Source organism: Culex pipiens, chromosome 2, assembly GCF_016801865.2.
Source record: "Culex pipiens pallens isolate TS chromosome 2, TS_CPP_V2, whole genome shotgun sequence".
NCBI classification, from domain to species: Eukaryota; Metazoa; Arthropoda; class Insecta; order Diptera; family Culicidae; genus Culex; species Culex pipiens.
The window spans coordinates 30,229,929-30,257,159 of NC_068938.1; the positions used below are offsets into that span (position 1 = coordinate 30,229,929).

At 34.1% G+C, this 27,231-nt stretch overlaps 2 protein-coding genes across 2 annotated transcripts in view; both read left to right on the forward strand.

The window, feature by feature from the left end:
* LOC120426584 (uncharacterized) overlaps positions 1 to 23,262 on the forward strand; it is a 33,048-nt gene extending 9,786 nt beyond the window's left edge. The window contains exon 3 of the mRNA XM_052706885.1: positions 23,214 to 23,262. Within this exon, the coding sequence (XP_052562845.1) occupies positions 23,214 to 23,262 (49 nt within the window). The remainder of the gene's footprint in view (positions 1 to 23,213) is intronic.
* LOC120426583 (insulin-like growth factor-binding protein complex acid labile subunit) overlaps positions 1 to 27,231 on the forward strand; it is a 222,694-nt gene that overhangs the window by 34,317 nt on the left and 161,146 nt on the right. The gene's annotated exons all lie outside the window — the stretch shown is intronic.

Here is a 27,231-nt window from a genome sequence, read left to right on the forward strand (position 1 = left end):
GAAAAGTATAAATTTAAAATCAAAACCCTTCTACTTTCATAACCTTGCGCTAACCCCTTGATTTCAACTTGAACCACTCCCACAACAATCGCACGCCGAAATCCACCCAACTCAAGATTTTCAGACTCCCACTTAGTCACTAAACAACAACATCAACACCAACCCACCTGCCCTGGCCCCAAAATGGCAGCCATCCGACACCTTCGGTATCCTTTCTCACCGGCAGGTGGCACGGTGACAAGGGTCCTCCCCACTCTGAGCTACCTTTGGACCCACTGATCCGGCAAAGGACACAACAACCCCTCCTCTAGCTTGACTCGACTTGAAACTGGCCAAATTGACACTGACGTTAATTGCTATCCAATTTCAAATCAACTGTAATCGACAGGTTTCGGCGTCGTGACTCGGGGAAAGGGGTTGGCCAGCTTGTCGAGTGAGTCATTTCATCGACTAGGTTATTTTATCAAATTTTCAACTGAAATTGTAATTCCTGCGAATTTCAGTGCAAAGGTCATTTCATCGAAATGATCATTCCAACAAAATGGTCATTTCACCCAAAAGGTCATTTAACCGAAATGGTCATTTCAACAAAATGGTCGTTTCACTGAAATGGTCGTTTCACTGAAATGGTCATTTAACCGAAATGGTCATTTTAAGAAATGGTGATTTCACTAAAATGTTCATTGCACCGAAATGGTCTTTTCACCGAAATGGTCATTTCACCGAAATTGTTCACTTCACTGAAATGGTCATTTCACAAAAATGGTGATTGCACCAAAATGGTCGTTTCACTGAAATGTTAATTTCACCAAAATGGTAATTTAACCGAAATGGTCATTTAACCGAAATGGTCATTTCACAGAAATGGTCATTTCACCAAAATGCTCACTTAATCGAATTGGTCATTTCACAGAAATGGTCATTTCACCAAAATGGTCATTACACCGACATGGTCATTCAACCAAAATGGTCATTACAAAGATTTTTTCGTCACTGAAATAACCAGATCTCCATATTTTTGGCAAAATATCCAAAGCTTAAATGCCCTATTCGGTGAAAAAACATTCGATGATACGACTCAGAACCCCAAAGAATTTTCAATCCATCCCTCAATCACCTGCCATCCCGGGCGGTGAGGTGAGAACCGTTCACACCGTCTTATCACCTGATTAGGCACTCGTCAGAACGACAGGTTGACTGAGCAAACACGTCCATCTCAAGTGATTGTAATCACTAATCAAGTTAGTGTCGAGATTTTTGATGCATAATTACCGGAGCCATATGCAAATGCGTTCCAATCACTGAATTAGAGGCTCATTTGCAAACTTGATTGACCGCAGATTCGATGCTGTTTACAATCAGAAAGCAAACGCAAATAAAGCATCCAACTTTGACATCAGGGCAAAACTTTAAGTGCATTTCACTCACTTCAGAAAACTTTAACTCAAAAGACTAGGCGAGCAAAAGTTTTTCGCAACAGCCCTCTGTAAAGGCATCAAGTCACAGCCTTAAGTCTTAAAGAGAGAGGCATCAGCATCAGCGCGTGTCATAACTAACTGTGTCATAAAGTTTTTGTTTTTTTCTTCCGTTGTTCCCTTAACGAGCGGAAACGAGAGATGACAAATTTGGACGCGGTGGCGGCAAGTTCTGCGGATCACGTGCCTATAAGCTTTGAGGTTATGGCAGGGATGTGCGGAATGAGTGATATTGTAAGAAATATTTTATTAAATTAAGTTATTAGTTTCTGAACATTTTTTCAAGTACAAATTAAAAATAGTAACATGATTTTTTTTAGAAATCCTGACATTTGAAGTATTTGGGCATCTCTTCAGTATTTTCTTGTTCAACCTTATATTTGAAGATTATTACATATTTTCTTCTTTTTTAGCGACTGGATAAATTGGAAATATTCACAGTTGAGAAATTGTTATATTTAAATGAAACTTAATTCGTCATTTAAAAAATAAATAAACAATGTTTCGAAAGCTTAAGAGCTTAAGAATCTTCGTAAGAGTGGTTGCAAAACAGGGTCAACTTTTGACTTGGTTTTAAAATAAGAAGAAATCAAAATTTCCAGGATTTTTTGGGTTTTTTTTTCATTTTCTACAAAGTAGTTGAGCAAATTGATCACATCCCACGAATAATCTTATCAAAAGCATCAGCGCAAACCCTCAAAAATATTTTTTTTGAACGTTGCAATTCATGGTTAAGTTTCAGAGTAAAATGGTATTGGATGCACTTTTACAACTTTTCAAAATAAACATTCACATTTTTAAAAGTGATTTTGGGACCTGTGGATCAAAAGTTACATCCATTTTCATGTAAAAAAGATGTAATTTAAAATCTAAAAAAATGCAAAACTACTGGCATTTATTTGTGAATCAGGTTGCACTTGGAATAGGATGTGTAATACTTCAAAAGTTGATAAAATCTCTTGGGTTTCTTTCAATTTGAGAAATTGATATTTGAAAATGTCGAATATTCAAGGAAAAACTGAACCACCCTGACAAAATGGGAAATTGTTTCAAAAATATGTATTTTTCGATTGTTTTTTTTTGTATTACTAACTTATCGATTTTTGTTTTGTTATTAAAGTTATCAATAAGAATCTCAAAATTCTAAATTTGTCTTAATTTCTAAATAGCTGTTATAAAAAAATCATTTTAGCGAGGTAAATCTGTGGGGTTTTATCGCAAAACATTGTTATTTTTAACAGAATTTATGGCGCACTTGAAACCTGAAATGAATTTGAATTTATTGAGATAGGATTTATCACATTTTGTACATTTTCCAATGTGTTTTTGTGATTTTTTTTGTTTTATAAAGGACCAGTTGTAACAATCATTTTCATAAGACAAAAAATTTCGAATTTAAATTATTTTTTCTACTATAAAAATAAAAGTTTTTTTTTTCTCTTTTTTCATAAAATTAAATTTAAAATATTATTTCCAAAAATGGGAAATTTTTCAGGATTTCGCAAAAATTTTGATTTTGCATTATTTTATTTTCATTGGAACTTTGTTCATTCTAGTCCAAGATTCCATTCAATTTTATCATGTGATTATTACAAATGTGATCGATTTGGTGTCTTAGAAAAAAAATCTTGTTATGGTTAGGACTTTTCAGAAGAAAATTGGTACACGAGGAAAAATCCCATTTTTTTTATTAAACCTTTTGTCACTAAAAAGTTGAATGCCTAAAATTAGATTTTTTGAAAATGTTGTGAAAATTTAGTATTCACAATGTTTTTATTATATACTCCATTTTTTAAATGATGCTATCTTGTTAACATTTTGATCCATTATTTGTGTTTTGAAATGTAACGGATATCAAATTTTATGCTCATTTTGATAAAAATAATTGAAAATTTCAGAATCAAGCAAAATGGCGTTTTTTTACAAAGACACAAAATTTAAATCATATAAAAAATACTAATAATTAGAAAAATCGATTTTCGAAAGCGTTTAAAATTTATCATAATTGTTTTTATAGATATATCACCCAATCCATTTTGAGTTTGATACATTTCTACATTTCTGCTTTTTAAATAAATGATTTAAAACAAGTCCAAAAACTACACTCAAAATTGATTGTTATGAGTTATTTCACAGCGCTATACTTTTGAAATACATTTCAATAAAATCGAGGCACGAGCATATTATGGACAAGAAATCTTTAAAAAATAGCTTAAGATCTTTGACATTTGTAGATAACTCGAAAATAACGAAATAACATATTTTTGCTTTTATGAAGATGTTTTCTTTTTTCTGTGATTTTATCTCTATTTTTTTCTCATTGTTCAAAAGCAATATAACAGTTTTTTTTGTTCCAAGTTTCCCACCGTTTCCCAATCCCAAACCCAGCAAAGCTCCAAATGTTGTACACTCTCTTCTTCACTTCGAAAATGAACCCCCTCAAAAACTCCATGTCCTGGCGCTACAAAATTGGTGTCCGATGTCAGACTTCGCAGTCTCCACACCAAAAAAAAAGAAGAAGTAGAAGACAAAAGTTAATTTCTTCTGACACTCTTTGACTTTGGTGTGGCGACGATGAGGAACACCATTTAATTACCACCAACGTCGTCAGCGTGCGACGCCGAACGTGCCAACATGCCCTGAGGCCAAGCGACATGACATTAGACAGAGGCGGCCAAACTTACACACACAGGCGTTACGCTCTGTTGAGCTTTGAAGTTTTTGGGCTAAAAATGACCGAACCTGTGCCGTGGAGAGGAAATGAAGTTGTCATTAGCTGTCATCATTAGAGATGAATAGATACATGATTTTGTTCCATTAACTTTCGTTGATTGACAGAGGAAATTTGATTATTCTATGTCAGAGCAGCCCAAAAAGAGAACGTCAAATAAATGGAATAACTTTAAAAAATTTATTCAACATTTAATTACAACTTTCGCCACAGTCTCTCAAATATCTCACGTTTCAAATATTTACACTATCTGCTGTGGCACCTTCCACAAACGTCAAGCCTCCTCCACGTATGTAAACAAACACTTCAAAGCACAACTCTCCACACAAATTGCGCTAAATTGATCCTTCACCGAGTTAAATTAATGCCCTTCGGCACGTACTTAACCTTTCCCACACACCTTTGAAATCACATCAGGAAACACACACACCTTCATTCGAGGTTTACCTTGCAATGAAAATTTCCTCTCCTCCAAAAAGCCAAATTAAATCAGCAAATAATCAAATAGGCAAACATCTCACTCCCACTCTTCCTCAAATTTGCGTAAAAGTTTGTGTAAAGTGTGTCGTCGGTGCGCTTTATTCTCGAAATATAACGCAAGAACCTTGCACACCGTGCCTAATAACGTTTACCCATGAGGGCACAGTTCAAAAATGGTAATTTTACGACTAAGTGAAATGGATCATCCTGTTGGGGCGCAACCTTGGCGCGCTGCAAGCGCGCGTTCGAATCCAAGTCACATAAGTTGCCTTTTTCGTCAACTTTTTTTTCGAGTGTCAACCAGCAAGGAAGACATCCTCTCCGGCGTTTCTTCGGTTCTCGGGAAATAAAGCTCAATGGAAAATGAGATTGAAATTACGGGCGGCGGGCTTGACACAAATGAGGGTAGTGTGTATGGGGTTTCACGTCGTGTAGTGCGGGTCCCATTTGGTACCGAGCTTAAAGTGGCTTGAGGGAAGAAATTTAATCGCAGAGCTTTTTCTGCAAAGTTTGAAGAAGGTCCTGGGGGGAGGGAAGCACCTTCGGAGGGGTTGAATAAACGTATGCGTTTAGAGTAAACGAGTGTGTGTGTACACCTCTTTCTTCATACAACATAATATAAGAGAGCGGGAAGCATTTTGTAGGTTGCTTGCTTCACAAAGTTTATGAACGGGCGTGCTTTTCCTGAAGGAAGCAATATAAAATGGGCCTTTTTATTGTCGTTTGCGCAAACGAACCAGATGATTCAAAATGTGAAGCTTTCGGTTTGCTTTATGTTGATGATAAGCAAGCATACAGGGACAAAGAAGCATTGGAAGCACATTTGAGCAGGTGTGTTTTTGTTTTTGGAAGAAAAAAGAAAATTAACATGTAATAATGAGAGTTCGTTTTGATACTAAACGCCATCATAAAGAAAGGATAATATTCAAAGTTACCATGTGTTTATTGGTCTTGAAGCTTGGAACAAAAAGAAAATAATTTTGAATAGCTCCAATAGCTACACACAATCATACAGCCATTCCCCACGAAAACTGCATGATTCGAAAAAAATGGTCTGGGTGTTCCGTGACCGAAATAATTAGACTTATATTTTTTTGTTTGGCTATTAGGGAGACCTACGCCGTGTTAGAGTGGTCTAGGGAGCGGCCGTGGCTGACTGGTTACGGTGTTCGCTTTGTAAGCGAATGGTCCTGGGTTCGATTCCCATCTGCTCCCAACGAGAAAGTATAGGAAATATTAATCTTGAAACTCTGAACATGAACGAAAAATCAAAGTCGCTCGAGTCGGGGTTCGATCCTTCGTCCTTTGGATTGGTAAGCGAAAATGCTAACCACTAGGCCATCGCGACTTGGTGAACTATAACTGGTATTAGGAATACTGTTACTACCAACTATATACGCGCTGGGTCCTTGTCCATTTGACAAGGGTTCGGAAGTTCTAAATAACGTTTGAACCCGATTGGTGCAAACGTTCTTCAGGGCGGGGCTTGTCGATAAAGCTGAAGTACCTCGCGCTCGGCTAGCCAGCGTAGAAATGGGTCACCGAAGCTCGGCAGAGCTAACACCTTCCAAATGCCTATGCGAGTTATTTGCATGTATAGAATGTAGATCTAAAAATACATGAAAACAACTCAATTTGTAAGAAGCGGCCGCGTGGTCCTGTTTGGTTGGTTGCACACACACACACACCTACGCCGTGTTAGAGTGGTCAAAAAAATTGGCATTTTCATCGATTTTCGCAAAAACTTTTTTTTTTTAAATCATCACTCCGTGCCATTTTAACCGATTTTAGCTTTCTTGATCGCAAAAGAAAGGCCATTAGATAGGCTTTTAAGGAAAAATAGTTAGAAGTTTCAAAAATCTAGCCTAACATTTGAAAAAGTCATATGAACAATTATAAGTTTTCTGTTTTGAAAGTCTCAGTATCAAAGAGCCTATATCTGAAAATATTTTTATCGGATTCCTCGGGAAAATTTCAAATAACATATCAAAAAATTGTGATGTTATTATTACAGCATTCCCATAAACGATATTTTGAAAATATAAACTGGGGTTTTCGACAAACCGCGCGCAAAAACGATAAAATTGAGAAAACGGGAAAAAATCAACCTTTTTCGCTAAAACTGCAACAACTTAAAAATTTGAGTGATGGCCTATATGCATGATTGGGTACCAAAAGTAGCGTCTTTCAATTCCTTTTTTTCTAACAAAATTTTATCAAAATTATCATTATCAGGAGGTTTCTTTTCCCAAATAATAAGAGTATTAACAAACCCTTGCCATTTGATATGGTAATGAAATAAAAATAAATAATTTGTTTGAGCCTTTTCAAATGTTAGAGATAATTTGAAAATTTTGAACATAATTTTATTCGAGGTTCGAACACGGAACCGGTTGTTGCGTTTGAAACGGAATTTAACTAGATTCTAATTAGATTCCTTTTCAGAATTCAAATTGAATTGACCGGGTTGGTTTGATTCAAAATTAGGGTGATTCACGATTAGGAGGATTTTCAAAATGTAATTTTTCAGGAATCTTTCTGGGATTTTTTTGGTTTTCTAGAAAGTTGTTGGTCTTGCTAAACCAAGCAACTTTGTCCAAGACGCCAACATTTTATCTCGCAATCTACGCCTTCTACGACCAAATTTAGAGAAAGCATCTGAGTGATTCTTTAAAAATACGTTTTTTAACGTAGCAATTCAGGGTAAAGGTTTAGATAAAACTATAAAAGTGATGTTCGGGGCACTTTTAGAGCTCTTTGAAGCAAACATTTTTATTTTTTGACTTGTCAATTTGGTCTTAATGGTCAAAAGCGACAGTCATTTTAAGGTAAATAGATGCTAATTTATAACAAAAATATCTTTAAAAGGCAGACCAAATTTTAAGCGCCACATTGAATTCGAAAAAAAAATCAGGGGTATTTTTCTTTCAATCCGAGGTATCATCTTTTGAAAATGTCTAATTTTCAAGGGAAAAATGTATGGGACCACCCTAACGGAATTCATAAATTGTCCAACTATATGTTTTTCATGTAGTTTTACCTGCTGAATCCGAATCTGCCTTAGAATTTACCCAAATTGTAAAAATGACGATTTTTGGTCATATTTTAAGTTTTTATGTAAAATTGTCAATTGGCCCCGAACGTTAAAAAAACTGATTTTTTTCTAAATTTGGTCGTAGATTGCTAGATAAAATTTTGGTGTCTTCGACAAAGTTGCTTGGAATAGCAAGCCCAACTATTTTCTAGAAAACAAAATAAAACATCCCAAAAATATTCCAGAAAAGTTTTATTTTGAGAATCACCCTTATCGTGAACCACCCTAATTTTCAACCAAACCAAAAGTTGCTCTTTTCCATTTGCAACAACTCTTCTCAAGATACCAAAGCTCAAAAAATTCACATTTTTTCGGAAAATCAATTTTCCACTTAATTTTGCGATCTGGACAACTGTTTAACTGTTTTTAATATTTTTGAAGCAAATTGTCAGAACATTTTTTGATCCCTTTGTATTTTTTTTATCGTAGATTCTCAAGCTTGGTAATTGCGTTTACAGGTAGAAAAGGCACTTTTCAAACAACAAACAAATTTTAAGTGGATATTAGTCAGCTGGTTTAACTGATATCGATGTTTTTGAAAAGTATTTTTCGATTGCAAATTTGATTCAATATCTTAAAATAATGTAGTAAAATGCCCTTTGCTCACACTTAAAAAAAAAGATTTATTTAGAAAAATTGGCAGCATTGCCAAATGAATTTTGACCAACTTGTGCCATAGTTCAAAAGCAGCCATGCCATTTATACAGATTTTTCGATCCCAAAAATCACCACAATTTCAATTACAGATTTTTTTAAATGATTAAATTTAAATTTAAAACAATTTAGTAACTGAATTATGCTTTAATATGATTACAAAACTTAAATCTGCTGTTAAAAATTTTAAAAGTCTTCTATGGCTTCGAATTTAACATGATATAGATAACATACAGATTTATTTTTAAGAAACTACAGATAAAATAATCTGGCATCGTTGCTTAAAAGATAGCAGTTTTTGGTAATTTCAGGCATCGTCCAATTTTTTGTATGGAAAGTCAATTATATTTTTATAATTTATCTATTATATTGGGAAGTCATAGGCAAAACAAACAAATTTGCCCAAGACATTAAATCATTCGGAAAATCCGTTCTCAAGACACAGATGTTCGAATATTTTGACAGCCTTATGGTTTGGAATGCTGACAGCTGACTGATAGAAATTGTATTAAAACTTGTATGGATGAACTAGAAATGAATAATGAGTTCTTTGGTCATAAAAAGGTACATACAAAGTTCATCGAAATTGAAAAATACAAATATCAAATTTAAAAAAAAAACGTTTTTTTTTTTTGGAGAATTGCTCTGCATTGTTTTGCTTTTATGAGCTGCACATTTTTTTGTGAGTGTGAAATTATTAGTTAAATTCAGGCGAGGCAATGTTTTGCTGCTCTTAGTAAAATACCGTCATCAGGGGTGACATTGGGTCTGGGGGGTGAGATTGGGTCATACAAAAATGCTGAAATTTGTATGACCCAATCTCAATCCCCAGACCCAATGTCACCCCTGATGACGGTAGTCTTAAATCGCAGTTTTTTTTTTATAAAAATGGTACGGTTGAAAGAAAAGATGCATTTTCCATACCGATGCCTCTGTGATTTATTGTACTAAGTTTGCTGGTTTTCCTATCTAGTTAGCATAAGAGAGCACAAAGGCATCGATATAATAAAAACTAACAGCTTTTGACAATCTTAAAAAATGTGAGAAAATTACTTTTTAAGCCATATTATTAATTAGTTAAAAAAATAAAAAAAAAACATTTTTTTTTTACACTTTTCACTTTTTTTACTGTGAAGATTTGATTTAATGACAAATTAATTATGCTTATATCAAGATGTGGTCCACTTAAGAGAGAGTTTATCTCGTTTGTTTTTTTTTTTTATAAGCCAATAACCAAAAATTAAGCATTTTTTGACAAAGAACTTTGTCCTAAGGGCACTGTCTACGGGTGTCAATCCAAAATTTCGCGAAGCGAAAGTGTAACGATTTGTGTAATTGTTTAAACGCTTATATCTTCCACCCAATTCAAGCAATCTGCATGCTTTATCCACCAAACGAAAGGGGAAGTCTTAAATTGCAAGTAGACTACCTCACAAAGTTGATAAAACTTTGTTAAAGTATTCAAAAGTTAAGATGAAAATAAAAAATGAATGCAGGAAAAATTCCGACTGCTGATTGGCTGAGAGCACTTAGCAAATTTAGCCTCCTCTCCTGTTTTCGTGGAACTGTCACGCGAGAATGTTGCACCACTGTTGCCACATTTCATGCGAACTATTTAAGCTACCAGATAGCCTCAGAAAATTTCAGTGCCTAACGAGGTTTCGACAAAGGCGGATCCACGGTGGTAATTTTATTGCCCACACACACACACGCAAACATTGAAAGACACAGTTTGTGCACTAAATTGGGAGGAATTCTGTTCTTATGAAGATTGTAAGGACGGTCACCAGACCAGAATGATTTAAGGCAATGGGCTTGGGACCACATTTATAGGATATTGGCCACACCCGGAGTGGCCAGTGCCCTCGGGAAGGTTCTACCGGGGGGACATTAATCGAACCATACGACTTGGGGCAATATGGGTATCAAAATTCATGGTTTTTGAAACTGGTAATGAAAATGGCCATTTTTACCGGATTGGCCACACCCGGAGTGGCCAGTGCCCTCGGGAAGGTTCTACCGGGGGGACATTAATCGAACCATACGACTTGGGGCAATATGGGTATCAAAATTCATGGTTTTTGATACTGGACATGAAAATTACCATTTTGATTGGACATTTTCCGAACCATACTTGTTTTGGAAATATTTTCGTGTTTTGGCAATTTATTTCCACAGAGGTGCCAAAGATTGAAAACATTTTATAGGAATAAATTATTTAGGATTAAATACATAGGCAATGTTTTAAAAATATAAAATAAAATAGAATATTTTTTAGGAGTTTTGTACAAAGTTCTTTATCATATTGGTCATGTAGAACATAACCATCTGCACCTTTTTCTATTTCATTTCAGGTATGTCGTCTATTATCTTGTTTATATAGAAAGGAGATATTGATATGTAAGTTTATAAAAATATATATTAAAAATGCAAATAGTTAATGCTTTTCAACCATGCTCTAAAATGACTTATCATTACGGCTTTAATTTATTTCAATGCTACGAACATTTTCACGCCACTCTAGATTATAATGATCCAATTTCACTAATGAGTGGGTTGATGTCTTTCTGATTCAATTTCCAAATAAATCCGTGCCAAACACCTGCAAAATTAAACTCGGCAGGTTCCATCACCTAATTTTCAACAGTGGAAAATCTCCCTACGAACCGCACTGTCTATTAGTAATTTGATTTGATAATATATTGGAGGGATTTCATTTCATCAAATTGTCTCTATTCAATCTCATCAAACACGATAAAGTAAGCCTCAACCCGGTGTGCTCGCCGAACCATTTTCAATTTCATTCCACTTCGAACTAGCAGCAGCACCAAATATGAAGGCATCCAGTTTTGTGTGTGTGATTTATGACATTGATGCCAACAAATCCGGCTCTCCAGTTTCCAAAATGAAGTTCACAGAATTTTAGCCCATATTTCAGCGCCAATTTACGACCACCCAGTTTGGGTAGTTTCTGTCGCAACGCGATGACGATTTTTGCTCAAAGTTTGCTCCCGGGAGAGGGGACCAGCCCCAAAATTGATATCGAGCTGATGTTGCAAAATTTTTGCAGAATCAATCACGTGTGATTGGATTGTGCCAGTTGGGGAATGTTTTGAGTTATGGGAATGTCGATTTGTTCGAGCGAAATTTTAAATTGGACTTGGTTTTTTTTGTTTAGTTTTAGTTTATAAATGTATTCAAAAGAAAATCAGAATTGATAGACTTCCCAAAAACACTCAATTTAGGTCTAACTTGATTTCAAAACTCACCGTCAAAGTTCGCTCTCACATTGAAACCTCCAACAATGTTAGGCATAACTTTTTGTCCAAACTTCAAAAACGTCCTCGCCAAAAAGAGAGCGATATTCAATTTAAAGCTACGTTCAATTCAATTGCTGGCAACTTCCTGCGAGGAAAAACACCCGAATGACGCACCACGCCGCGCCACGTGCGCTCACGATTCTGGGTGAAGCTGGGTTGGTTTTTTTTTTCTAATGCGATCCCCCCGCTGAAAAGTTCCGAAGAAAAAGCGACTAACTTTTCAAAGTCCACGCGAAATGGCTTGGTGGCAGAAGCTTGAACTAAATCTTCTAGAAGTGATGATTGACCATTTTCAGAAATATTTATTTTTCACTAGAATCAAGGTTTGTTTCCAAAAAATATTGCAATCTGTCAGTAAATTCTTGAAAAATACAAAAAAAATGTAGATTGCTTGAAATAAAAAAAAAACATTTTTCCACTAAAATATACACCTCTTTCAAAAAGAAAAGTCAAACATTAGAACATTTAGAAGCTGTTTCTGCTGCTTTAGCCCGAAAAAAAAAATTGTTCAAAGAACCTCAAATATCTCACCGTCCGGCCCTCGCCACGAATCACGTCCTTTCCGCTTCGCTGAATCCGCACCAAAAACTGCCGGCGTCTGTCGTCACTTCTAGCTGCAAGAAGTTGCCCAAAGACCGGATCCACGTGAGCTTTCAAGCGAATCCATGCGCAAACCTGCCTTTTCGCGGGGGTCTCGGAATGAACAAGTTTAAGTTTTTTGTTGTTCAGAAGTTGTGGACTGTGTCATGACTTGACAACTGGGGAATTTCACTTGAGCAGGCAAAAATTGCACCGACAAAAAATTGTAAATAAAAACTGACAATAAAATAAAGCCACATCTCACGGTTCATTATCCAGGCGATTGACTGTTCAGCTAATGTCATCAAATTGACGGTATAGAGGTCCCCCTTTCCCGAAGCGTGAAAGAGTCCATTATGTATGCAGCACTTCCGCCGAGACCCGTCACTAGGTAAAGGTAGCAAGAGTTCCACCTGGGTTACATCGGTAGTGCCACTACTAACCATCAGACTGTGAATGATTTAATGCTCGTACACGTGTCCGTCCCCCGGTGGAGTTGTTCTGTGGGGGGGTGAGAGATGGAGGAGGTGGAGTTGGAGCATTAATTTTGCAACTATTTTTGTTCCATTTCCTAGACCCCTTGGATGGCCGGGGCTAGCAGGGTTACCAGGTCTGAACAGAAAAAAATCAGGCAAAAAATCTGGAAAAAATCTGGCAAGCCACTTTTCTCAAAGTAATTAGCAATTTTGTGTTCAAAAACAGTGTATTATCACTTTTTATATATTATAGATTCACAAAATAAACAAAATGCATCAATAAAACAATTTGAGGAAGAAATAGAAAAATATTTTTTTCCAAATTGGCACCCAAAAAATCTGGCAATGCCAGATTTATCTGGCAACCTGGCACCCCTGGAGGCTAGAGTTACAGGCAGTCATTGTGAGAGATATATATGAGTTGAACAGTGAGTTTTAAGAACGGGACTGTACATTTTTATAGTTTGATACTTTCAAGTTCAAAATTTTGTGAAATTTATCGGGAAATAAATTAGAGCAATTCCAGCCCAAAACAGGAATTTTTCAGGTACTTTTTTCTCGACCCTCTCCGATTTCAATGAAACTTTGTAGACATGTTAACCTACGCTTATATAAGCCATTTTTGTGTATATGGAGCCAGTTCCACACGATAATGACATTTGAGAAGGGCGTAAGTGTTTTAAATATTTTTGTAATTCGGAATTTAAATATTTCTGTATCTCGAAGCCGTTGCATCGTATCAAAAAGTGGTCAAAGACAAACTTGTAGGAAATTTGACGGGCTTTCCGAAAAAAATACACTGAAAGAAAAAAACACTCAACTTTTATGAGATTTTTTGATTTTTAAGTTTAAAAGTCAAATTTGAGGGGGAGCCCACGATTTTTTTTCGTTCAAAATTTTTGTGAAGATAGCCTAAGATGTTACAAAAAGACTCACGAAAAATGCAGGATGGAGCAACTCACCTAAAAAAATACAAAAATCATTTACTGAAACTGTTTTTTTGAAAAGTGCTCTAAACGTCAAAATTTTCAAAAACCAAATACGGGAATCGATTTTCCAGACAATTTTACATAAAAGTCTCCATATTGACCATTGTCCTAAGTCCAATCCTTGTGAAGTTACAGCGGTTTTAAAAATAAAAATGTTGAAAAAATAGGTTTTTTAGTGGTTTTTGGCAATTTCTATATGACAGACTTGATTTTTCAGTCTCGAAAATATTTTTACCGAAAAGCTCGTCCAATTTCCCATAAGTTTGTCTTTGACCACATTTCAATTGGATGTATGAGCTTACAGATATAAGCTAATTACATTGCTCATAACTGAAAACATAATATTTTTTCAGTGTAGTATAGTAACCTGGATAGTAAATTAGCTTATATCTGTAAGCCCATACATCCAATTTAAATGTGGTCAAAGACAAAGTTATGGGAAATTGGACGAGCTTTCCGATAAAAATATTTACGAGACTGAAAAATCAAGTCTGTCATATAGAAATTGCCAAAAACCACTAAAAAACCTATTTTTTCAACATTTTTATTTTTAAAATCGCTGTATCTTCACAAGGATTGGAGATAGGACAATGGTCAATATGGAGACTTTAATGTAAAATTGTCTGAGGAATCGATTCCCGTATTCAGTTTTTGAAAATTTTGACGTTTAAAGCACTTTTCAAAAAAACAGTTTCAGTAAATGATTTTTGTATTTTTTTAGGTGAGTTGCTCCATCCTGCATTTTTCGTGAGTCTTTTTGTAACATCTTAGGCTATCTTCACAAAAATTTTGAACGAAAAAAAATCGTGGGCTCCCCCTCAAATTCGACTTTTAAACTTAAAAATCAAAAATCTCATAAAAGTTGAGTGTTGTTTTCTTTCAGTGTATTTTTTTCGGAAAGCCCGTCAAATTTCCTACAAGTTTGTCTTTGACCACTTTTTGATACGATGCAACGGCTTCGAGATACAGAAATATTTAAATTCCGAATTACAAAAATATTTAAAACACTTACGCCCTTCTCAAATGTCATTATCGTGTGGAACTGGCTCCATATACACAAAAATGGCTTATATAAGCGTAGGTTAACATGTCTACAAAGTTTCATTGAAATCGGAGAGGGTCGGGTACAACCGATTCCCTATTTGGCATGGAATTGCTCATTATTAAAACATAATTTGGAATAAGATTTTTTTTAAACATTCAATATTACGCCCTTTTGAAATGTTAGTCTTGATTGAAAAAAATACTGTTTTTGAAAAGATCGGAAAATTTCACGAATGTTTCATATTTTAACATTGTAAATCGGACCACTAGTTGCTGAGATATCGACATTAGAAAATGGTGGATTGTTTGGGTAAGAATTAGGAAACATCAATTTTCCTGTTTTTAAACCATTGCGTGGCAATATCTCAGCAACTAAGGGTCGTATCACCAAAGTTCAAAAAAAAAAAAACTAAGTATAAAGAAATTTCTCAGCTTTTCAAAAATATTTTTTTTCAAGGGTGGGCAAACATGTGCACTAATTTAAAAAAAATGAAAAACTGCGACTATTTTCAAAAAGTTACCTAAAAATGGCTATAACTTGAAAAAGGTGCACTTTATAAAAATTTCTACTGAAGTATTTTTTTATTGTGAATTTGATTTTTCATCGATAAAGGTAGTTGAAAATTTTTTGCGACCAATATTTCTTTTATTGAAAAAATCAGTATTGATTCAAAAATTCATAACTCGGTCAAAGATTTTTTGCCCATTCTGGAAATTTCTGAAAAGTTGGATTTTGATGTTCCCTAAAACATATCAGAAATTTAAAATAATGAAAAACAGTGTTTTTTTGCAAATCAAGTTTTAGTGACAAACAGTGAAATTAAAAATCTCAAAAAAAAAATTTACCGTGTATCATATTTTTTCAGTGTAGTCCATATCCATACCTACAACTTTGCCGAAGACACCAAATCGATAAAAAAAATCCAGATTTTCGAAGTTTCATAAATATATTTTTTTTACCAGATTTGTCCCGCCCGTGTGGATTAATCGGACCGCGCACTGGACTCACAATCCAGAGGTTGCTGGTTCGAATCCCGCGGCGGGCGGAGGCCAGGGCGGCGGAGTCTTTGTAGTTAAAAGGAAGACACTAGTGGTTGGTCGGTGGCCGACAGCTATAAAGTCAACTTCGTTTCGTATGTAAAATAATATAGACAAACTAATGATGCAAAATGGTTTCTTTGGGCATACCGAAGGCACCAAAAAAGTTTCAGCCGTATTAAAAAAATACATAAATTAAAATTATAGAAAAAAGGCCGATTTCGTAGAGAACTGCTCTGTTATTTTTTTATATAAAAGGATTAAATTAAAAAAATATTAAAAATGGAGCAATTTTCCTCAATGTAATCACCTATCACGATATGATTTAAAATTGTCAAACTGTGCAACTTATTAGCAAGTTTCATAAAATATCTATCAAGATATTTATAGAATACAAGCCTTACCCGACAGACTTCGTTCTGCCTTTTTTCGTTTGTTGACGTTTTCAGCTTTTTTGCTTCTTTAGCCTCCTTTGATCAAAATTTGTTTTTACGTAACTTTTTCCATACAATTTGCCGATGCTCCGGAATCGGTTCCAGAGAGGCCAAAGTGTCAACTTATTTGCGTAAAAACCTTCCTTGTGCTTATACGAACCCAACGCAGCAAAGAGCGCCCCGATCCGACCTTTCGTGTTCAACTGATACGCGTTCGAACAAAACCATCGAAATTTTTTATATATATAGATATATAGATTTGTTTTGAGAGACAATTTCGCTACAGTTCCCAAGAGCCCTGAAAAGTTTTTAATATGTTACGAGATGTACAATTTTCAGGTCTTAACAATACCCTAAAAAATGCCGATATATCTTTAGTTGAAAAGATTATTTTTGTTATTTTTTATTTGGTAAGTTAATTCAAGGATGCAGCTAAGCAAAACCCAAGTAACCGCGAAGCACTAAATAGCATCATTAAATCAGCATTATATTGGCATTTAATACCAGCAAATAATGCTTCAAAACATTTAATCAGCACTTTGCCCTTGAGAAATATTTCAAGTGGCGCACAGTGATGCCGATTTAATGCTTCGCCGAAAGCTCGAACAAAAACAAACTGCTTTATCGACGTCAAGGCTGGGGAAAAAAAAGAACAGCTGCTCCACTCACACTTGGTGGTGGGCCTCCTTTGTTTTTTTTCTCCTGTTGCGTTTCATGTGTGAGTGTGACACTTTGATGTTATTCTTACATTTTTCTCGTCGATCTCCAGGATGCGCGCCAGCCAACTGATGTATTCGGAATTTAGTGTTTGTTTTGAAAGTTTTAATCGATGTGGTTGAAGCATCGAACATTAATTAAGACTTTCTTTCTGCTGTTTCGAGTTTCCGTTGTGATTTCGTTGGACGGAAGTTATCGATTATCACTCAGCAAATTGCGGCCAGCAATTGCAGTACAATTAATTACGGGTTAAAAGGGACAAGCACTGGCTAACGGCTAACGGGAACTGCTTTTCCGAGGAGTGCTTGGTCCACGGTTGGCAAAATTTCACAAAGTGTATCAGACTTCCGGAAAGCAGCTTTTTGCTTGTGAGAAAAGTCATTCAATTTACCAGAGAACTTTTGATAATGTCCTTTGTGCTATGGGAATATGTTTTGAAAAATTTGACTTAATTACAGGCTGCGTTTTTGTACAAAAAAAAAACAAAAAAAAACACTTCAATCAGCGGGAATTGAACCCAGTTCACGCAAAAATTAAACTGATGCACATTGGGAGAACTGCGCCTTAGCCCGCACGCTAACTAGAACGATATGACACGAGAAGGATTAAAGTCAATAAGAGCGTGCCTGGTTGAAATGTTTCCCGTATCGATGGGTTACTTTGTTGATAAACATCAAATGCTTTGAAGCACATTTTCAAGGTCGTAAATGGTGATTTAATGCCAGTTGTAATGCTGCAAAGTTTTGGTACTTTGAAGCATTCGCAAAGCTTATTTACTACTTCAAAACATTCCAGTGCTGATTTAGTACTGAATTAATACTTCAATTTCCCGCCCGTGTGGATCAATCGGACCGCGCACTGGACTCACAATCCAGAGGTCGACGGTTCGAATCCCGCGGCGGGCGCACTTAAATTCTTTGTGTAAATATGGGTATTCGGCGCCGTCGCTCCGTGCCATACTTTCATACACTTAGGAGCCCAGGGCGGCGAAGTCCTTGTAGATAAAAGGAAGACACTAGTGGTTGGTACTAGCAATGGTGGCCGACAGCTATAAAGTCAACTTCGTTTTAATACTTCAATTTAGTGCTTGTGGTTACTTGGGAATATTCCAAAATATTTTAACATCCTATAAAAACAAATTCAAATTGTCAGTTTTCCAAAAAAAAAAAAAAAAACACGCACCAAACCTTAACTTTATATTACATGAAATTATTTAATATGAAGCTTCAACATAGAAATGGTGCATATCATCAAAAGAAGTTTAGTTGATTTCAAATCCTTAGTAATTTTACCTTAAAAAAGTATTTTCAAACCAAAAAACAATACATTCATTTTTTTCTATAAACAAGACTCTTTTTTCCAAAACATTGAAAAGAAAACCTTCAAAATAAATCAGCTATACAGAAGCTAAATAATGTAAAAAAAATTAACAATGAAGCCAAATTTTAATACATGTTATTTTTTTTGGGAAAATAGGTTGATCAACAATGATTTTTTAAGTAAAAAAAAACTTAAGTCTATTGTTAATAATTGAAAACACAGTGATAAACGCATTTTTCTGCTTATCAATTTACAAAAAAAAAAGACTTTTCAATCAATTTTCAAATTTTGGGATAACAGAACGGTACAAACCGTAAAAGTTTGAGGAAGAAATATATATTTATAAATTCATATTTATATATATTTATAAATTCTTTAGTATTATTTTTCAGAGTATTACAACTGAAATGATTTGTAAAGTATTTAGTAACGCATTTTTTTAATAATGCAGAATTTGGTTTTAAAGCATGCAAACTATTAGGAATATTTTATAAAATGTATTATTTTTGTCGAGAAAACCATAAAAAATCTCACTTTTCTAGAAATTCAAGTGGCAGTTTTACTCTTTCAAGTTGGGCGAGGGGGGGGGGAGGGGGGACGGGGAAGACTTGATTCCATTTTTTGTATCGCAGAATTTATTTACGCATTTTTTATGTTTGGCTGATAAGTCTGATACAAATTTTATTTAAAGTTTTTGTCTCCCCCCAGAACTAAGATCTTCATTAAATTTTCCAAAGACACCATACTGTTTGGATTTTTAGCTTATAAGTTATTAGCTTCCGAAATTACCATTTTTGCGCGGCCCAATCATCCCAATTCTTCATGTAAACTAATGTCATAAACATAAACAATGACTTTTATATCCCGCCGTTTGGCATGAGGGTTGGTATCATCCCGCCAAACAAATCAAAGTAAACTTTGGTTTCGAAGGATAATAATCTTGTCAAAAGTTTGCATTTTTGTTTTCAGCCGCACGGTTCTCGCACCAGCGAATGAAGTTTGGGGTTGTTTTGATTTGATTTGATTTGATTTGATTTGATGTGATAACCAACAGGGCCACAAGGATGACCTATGTAGCGGTTGCCTAGAATTACAGTGGCTCAGACTTAAAGGGAGTATCTTCAAATTACTGCCGTATGAAGGGCCAAAAGGGGGTGGTTGGACGCGTACGAGCAAAATCACTCACGGTGTCCTCAGGGCAAGAGAATCTCCTTCCGACAGTAACCTCCAATAACTCCGAAAAAAGTCTGACAAAGCTGAAAAACAGGGCTCGCACCCTGTTGGGGGCCTAAAAGGGCGCGGCAGACAGCTGGAGACTGACAGGGGTCAATAGATGTAGTAATTAGACAATCCTTTAGAATTGTATAATTAATAAACTATTTCCCCCTTGTGACGTAGTTCTGGTCTTCCACTATCTACATCCAATCTCCGCCATTACAGCATACCGTCCACTGCCCTGATGCTCCCTCCCCGATCCCCGGCTTTGATTCTAACTACTGATGAAAAGGAAAATCATAGATGAGAAAAGGTCAATGCGGATGGAGAGCAAATCGAGCTCAGTATCCCCTCACAAAGACTGGTAGTAAGTGTGAAAAAGACAGTGGAAAATATAAAGAAAGGCAGAAAAATGAAAAGATAGTATGTCAATGCGGATGGATCGATGATCCCCTCACAATGACAAAAAAGAGACAGATGATAGGGAGAGCAAAAGAAGAACAGAAAATCAGGAATAAGAAATAGTCAATGCAGATGAATGGCAAACTATGCTCAATATTCCTCACAAGTTAAATACTTTGAATACTTTAAATGCTTTGAATACTTTGAATACTTTCAATACTTTCAATACTTTAAATACTTTAAATACTTTAAATACTTTGAATACTTTAAATACTTTAAATACTTTAAATACTTTAAATACTTTAAATACTTTAAATACTTTAAATACTTTAAATACTTTAAATACTTTAAATACTTTAAATACTTTAAATACTTTAAATACTTTAAATACTTTAAATACTTTAAATACTTTAAATACTTTAAATACTTTAAATACTTTAAATACTTTAAATACTTTAAATACTTTAAATACTTTAAGTACTTTAAATACTTTAAATACTTTAAATACTTTAAATACTTTAAATACTTTAAATACTTTAAATACTTTAAATACTTTAAATACTTTAAATACTTTAAATACTTTAAATACTTTAAATACTTTAAATACTTTAAATACTTTAAATACTTTAAATACTTTAAATACTTTAAATACTTTAAATACTTTAAATACTTTAAATACTTTAAATACTTTAAATACTTTAAATACTTTAAATACTTTAAATACTTTAAATACTTTAAATACTTTAAATACTTTAAATACTTTAAATACTTTAAATACTTGAAATACTTTAAATACTTTAAATACTTTAAATACTTTAAATACTTTAAATACTTTAAATACTTTAAATACTTTAAATACTTTAAATACTTTAAATACTTTAAATACTTTAAATACTTTAAATACTTTAAATACTTAAATACTTTAAATACTTTAAATACTTTAAATACTTTAAATACTTTAAATACTTTAAATACTTTAAATACTTTAAATACTTTAAATACTTTAAATACTTTAAATACTTTAAATACTTTAAATACTTTAAATACTTTAAATACTTTAAATACTTTAAATACTTTAAATACTTTAAATACTTTAAATACTTTAAATACTTTAAATACTTAAATACTTTAAATACTTTAAATACTTTAAATACTTTAAATACTTTAAATACTTTAAATACTTTAAATACTTTAAATACTTTAAATACTTTAAATACTTTAAATACTTTAAATACTTTAAATACTTTAAATACTTTAAATACTTTAAATACTTTAAATACTTTAAATACTTTAAATACTTTAAATACTTTAAATACTTTAAATACTTTAAATACTTTAAATACTTTAAATACTTTAAATACTTTAAATACTTTAAATACTTTAAATACTTTAAATACTTTAAATACTTTAAATACTTTAAATACTTTAAATACTTTAAATACTTTAAATACTTTAAATACTTTAAATACTTTAAATACTTTAAATACATTAAATACTTTAAATACTTTAAATACTTTAAATACTTTAAATACCTTAAACACTTAAAATACATTAAATACTTTAAAATCTTTAAATATTTTAAATACTTTAAATACTATAAATACTTTAACTACTTTAAGTACTTTTAATACCTAAAATACTTTAAACATTTTTAATACTTCAAAAATTTCAAACACTTTAAATATTTCAAATATTTTAAATCCTTAAAGACTTTAAATACCTTAAATACCATAAATACTTTCAAAACTTCAAATACTCAAAATACTTTGTATTCTTTGAACACTGTGAATACATTGAATACTTTTAATACTTTGAATGCTTTAAATACTTTAATACTTTAAATATTTTTGGTACTTAAAATACTTTTAAAACTTTCAATACTTAAATACTTCAAACACTTTTAAAATATTTATTTTTTTCAATACTAAAAATACTTTCAAAATTTCAAATGAAATGATAAAAAGCCGATGGAGAGCAAATCGAGCTCAGTAAAACATCAATATAGAAAAATATTCAGCACACTACTTCATTAATTTGAAATGATTGTAACTACCACCTTATCACCCACACTTCTATTTTTAAATATGTAAACAAATTGGAAATTCAAAATTGATAAAAACGGACGTTAATAAATTAATGAATGTCGCAAAAGTTTCAATCGGTTTTATTTTTTCATTAAAATTATGAATAATTTTACTCTGAATAAAAGTTGTATCTGTTTTATAGCAGAAACATTTTTGAACAAAAGTTTGTAATCTGTTTAACTTTATTACATTCAAATCAGAAAATCAGAAAAAAAAAATTATTTTCCAATATCCACCACAACTTAAACAGAGTACCTGTAACAAATTAATAATTTTATATTTAAAAATATATCATGTGAAAATTTTTGTTTAACACTGAAAATTTTAATTGAGCGAAACCAATCAAAACCAGTGTGGATTCGAAAAAAAAATAAAAAAAAATAAGAAGGCCATGGAAATCAGAACTTTCACACAAAAATTATAAAAAGTTCTTGCCTTGGCTTGGCATATATGACAAAAGTGATTAAATAAGAAAAATGGAACTTCCTCACCGGGATTCTGCTGTACATCCGCAACCTTATCCCGTTCCAGTCGATCCGTCCAACAGCTTCGACTGCGCCAGGGTTTCCCACACCATCGCCATCGGACTCTTAACAGTACCGATATCCATCTTCTTTCAAACTTCCAAAGGTCACGATCCCATGAACGGCACTCTTCAAAAACTTCCAAGGCTCTTTGTTTTAACTGGCGCTCCATAAACACCCGGAATTTTCTATTCTTCTACACTCTTAAAAAACAGTAGAATTTTTCTTCGCAAAAATTCCTTTCTGTTTCAAACACTAATTCATTTGCAGGGGCACTCCTCCTCTTCCTAGGAGAATTAACTGTACGCGAGGGACCACGAAACGGAACCGACAACTTTGAATTACAAAATCTTTTTTTGATTTTTACTAAAAAATCTTTTTTTAGCAAAAAAGCGAATGAAGTTTGGGGTTGTCCTCATTTTATCTATGGCCTTACCCGTTATTCATGATTTGGCACGAGTGATGGAAAAGGTCACGGCTAACCAGCAGATCGGGAGGAGGACGTTGTGCCTCATTTCGAGATGATAAATGCAGTTCACAGCGGATGCCGCACGGTCGTTAGCCCTAAGTGACACTAGCCTGACCGTGGAGAACATGATCCCGATTCCACCAGCTCTGATATCTGCTTTATCCGTAGTTGGTTCCTGGTGCAGATTTTTGAGGATCCACGGTTCTTATCGGTCTAGGAAAATCCTCGCAAGTTCAAGTCAAGGAAACGAGTCATGTTCCATCTACGGAATACGCTGTCAAGATTCAAGACCTTTTATTTTTATCAAAAATATTCGGATATTAAAATAAAATCATTCTTGAAGTAGAAATTTCAGCATTTTTCTGTTTAAAGTTTATCAATATCTAACTCCTGCGTCCGAAGGGTCAGTCCAAGTCGCACATCTTTTTGACTTTCATTCACGATTGCTATATAAACCATGAACAGTTGAATATTTAAATGTTTAAACAAACATTATTTTATACATTTAATTGGAAAAAGCAAATCTAAACTAGCAATTAATACGAAATTGAAAACGATATTTTGATTGCTTCAAAATCTGCCTCGGTCAGATAACCCGCGTCAGTGACAATTTGGACAATTGGGTCCTAAAATGAAGCTTAGATTGCTGATATTATTGTATACAGCGATAAAGCTTATTTTTCTGAGTACAATGACCCTTTGTACGACCACAAAGAGTTTAACATGGATTTTTAAACCAATTTTGAAAAATTTACCTCGCGGTCCTTCTTGACAGAAAAGCTCCTACTTGACAGTTCGTTCCAAGGGGACCATAGTTGATCCATCGAAAAAATGTTGTCTAGTCAAAAAAAAAATTTGCATTAAAATGAAAAAAAGTGATCAGAAATGGTTTTTAAGCGTATTTTTTACCGTTGTACATAAAAATTGACATAGGGCTTTAGTACCCAATTTGCGACGACCACTGGCCAAACCGCGGGCGGTTGACGCACAGTTCGATGGGCGTCTTGTGGTCCCGCCCTACGGTGGCCAACTCCTGTTTTGAAGGTAGCGGACAGCTCGCGTAAATGGCACCGCTCGATCCAACCAAGTGATTTTCAAAGACAAGTTCAATTTCTGCACAAATCCATGAACTGATCCGGATATCGATGATCTGCCGATGTGCTGGACATGACGGCCAACGGTCCTGCCGATAGACAAATGCTGGAACAATTCAAACTAGTTTATTCGCTGGTGCGAGAACCTGCGAGAACCGTTGCGACCGAGGTTGCGACTGAAAATAAAAATGTAAACATTTGACAAGTTTTTTTTCCTACGCAACCACCAGTTTGCTGCGATTTGTTTGGCGGGTTTTAAAAATCCTCCATGTCAAACGGCGGGATATAAAAGTCATTGTTTATGTTTTTGACATTAGTTTACATGAAGAATAAATCGAACAGCATGTCGGTAAATGTGTATTTAGATCAATGCTACAAAGCAATATTTTAACTCTCACCAGCTCATCAGTGATCCCACTATCCCTGGATCCCACGTCAAATTTGACCATGTTCCCTAGTTGAAAACACCATTCGTGTTCCCCAACACTCCGCTGACAATGCAGCAGCAGCAGGTCAGACCATTGTAATGAGTTTCCGATGAATGCCATCCCACGCCACCAAAGACCGGCGTTGCCTGACATTTTGTCGATTTGGCCACGACGACCGCTGGTGCCTGCCCGGAACCCAGCTGCGGTGTGGTCGATAGACCGTGATTGTCACGGCTGCTCACCACACTTAATCAAAGGATTGAACTCAGCGAATGGTCCTAGCTGATGAGCTATTGACACTGGAGGAGGCAATTTCCTGGTGGTGTTTGAATTGATGACGGTGCCTTTTACAAATGAATTTGAAATTTATTGGAAATTTAACGTTGTTTTCGGTTTGGATCTTTCAGAATATTTTACCAATCACAACCGATCAAAACTTTTGACCCACATTCATCTGCTCAATTTGCCAATCGTCCATGTCTGTTTTTCTACTTTGAGAAAAAGCACGCCAGATCCCCGACCGTTTCCAAATTAACTTCTCTCAAGTGGAAGCTAAATTTTATTTGCTCATCCCGCTGATTTATGCTGTCCAACGCAACGCCAGACGGTCGAAGGGGGGGAAAACAACTTTACGGCCAATTCTGCTGGAAAATTTCAACTTTCAAGAGGTGCCTCACTCGAATGATTAATTCATCGCCAGTCGTCGTCGAATGAATCATGCATTCGGCAGAAGCTGAGAGCACAATGATGGTTGAACTTTATTCCGTTGAACCACCCCTCCGAGATGTGATTGTTTCCTCTCACTTCCGCTTGAAGCAAGCTTAAATGTTTTGGTGTTTGTTTACGCAAAAAAAAAAAATGGTTCGTTATGGGTTTTGGACGGAACTGCTTTAATTTTGAAGCATCAACAAACACAGAGTTCGCTAATCAATCAATTTGGTTGTTTATCTTGTTATGAGCTTGATTTGGTTTTTGAGGTTAGTAACAAAAAATTCTCACTTTCAAATTATTACTTTGCTGAAAAACTTTTCAAATTTAATTGTTCACTTGGAACCTTTTTGAGCTGGAATCCAGCTTTCGATTCTCAACAATCCTCTGCCCGGAGGCCATCAGAATTTTGTCTTACCTGGTTGATCGCCCACTTTTCACAAGGTGAAAATTTATTCAAGCGGAAAGTTGTTCTTTGCCAAAAGTCTTCCGGCGTGGAGAGAAAAAAACTTTTGAGACTGGAACTTTTTCTTCTCAGTTTTCCTGAGAAATTTCCAATACATGGTCACATGAGTGTGTGTCTGTTTTTTTGGTTGAAAAGTTCCGGCCATTTCAAGGGTTGAATTTTTTCCACTTGGGAAATTTTGGGGCATTCCACTGGTAGCAATTTCGGATGTGGGATTGATGGATCAATCAGTTCAAAGGAATGCTCGGGTTGAGTTGAGAACTTTGTTTTACTGAATATTTTAAAAGTGGTTGACGGAGCAGAAACGTTTTGTGTCAATCTCAATGTTTACTAAAGCAAAATAAAAATGTAAATTTTTAAGGTAGTACAATGCATAATCATATATTCAGCATTTTTTCAAAATATTTACAAAATATTTTCATCATATTTTCATAATATTTTCATCATATCGTCAGCTGTGTGCTATCTTGTGACAACGACCATTTAGTACTATTCGAGAAAATCGATTTTTAAAGTTTGATGATAAATATTTTTAAAACTATGAATGGTAGAGCCAAACCATTTAAAGCAATCGTTTCGTATACTATCGCTTAACAAACGCTCCAAGTTTCAACTGATTTGGTTACACCAGTTAAAAGATACAGTAAATTATGTAATCAAAAATCTGAAAAGCACGTGTCACAAGTGTGTTTCGAAAGTAAAATTGTACTACGTGTCACAAGTGTGCACAGAATTCCCATACAAACTAAAATAAGCTCAAATCAATAGTTTAACTGACTTAATCAGAATATTTTCAAAAACAAAAGATTGCATTGCCTTCAGAAAATGTGTATCAACATAAATTTGTGAAAAACAAGACAAATTTTCCACATTTTCCAACAACATGTATGACGTGTCACAAGTGTGCACGATCATTTTGATGATAAATTGGTCTATGTCACAAGTGTGTATTGCGATATCCGAGAAACGGAAGCGAGTTTCCAAAATCGCGTTAAAGCATCTTGTAGTGTTTGTTAAGTATAGCAAAACGTCATCATTAACTCATTTTCGACCAAAATGGTCTATGTCACAAGATAGCACACAGCTGACGAATATTTCATCACATTTTCATCATATTTTCATCATATTTTCATCATATTTTTTGTTTTTTGTTTTTTGTTTTTTTTTTGTTTTTTGTTTTTTGTTTTTTGTTTTTTGTTTTTTGTTTTTTGTTTTTTGTTTTTTGTTTTTTGTTTTTTGTTTTTTGTTTTTTGTTTTTTGTTTTTTGTTTTTTGTTTTTTGTTTTTTGTTTTTTGTTTTTTGTTTTTTGTTTTTTGTTTTTTGTTTTTTGTTTTTTGTTTTTTGTTTTTTGTTTTTTGTTTTTTGTTTTTTGTTTTTTGTTTTTTGTTTTTTGTTTTTTGTTTTTTGTTTTTTGTTTTTTGTTTTTTGTTTTTTGTTTTTTGTTTTTTGTTTTTTGTTTTTTGTTTTTTGTTTTTTGTTTTTTGTTTTTT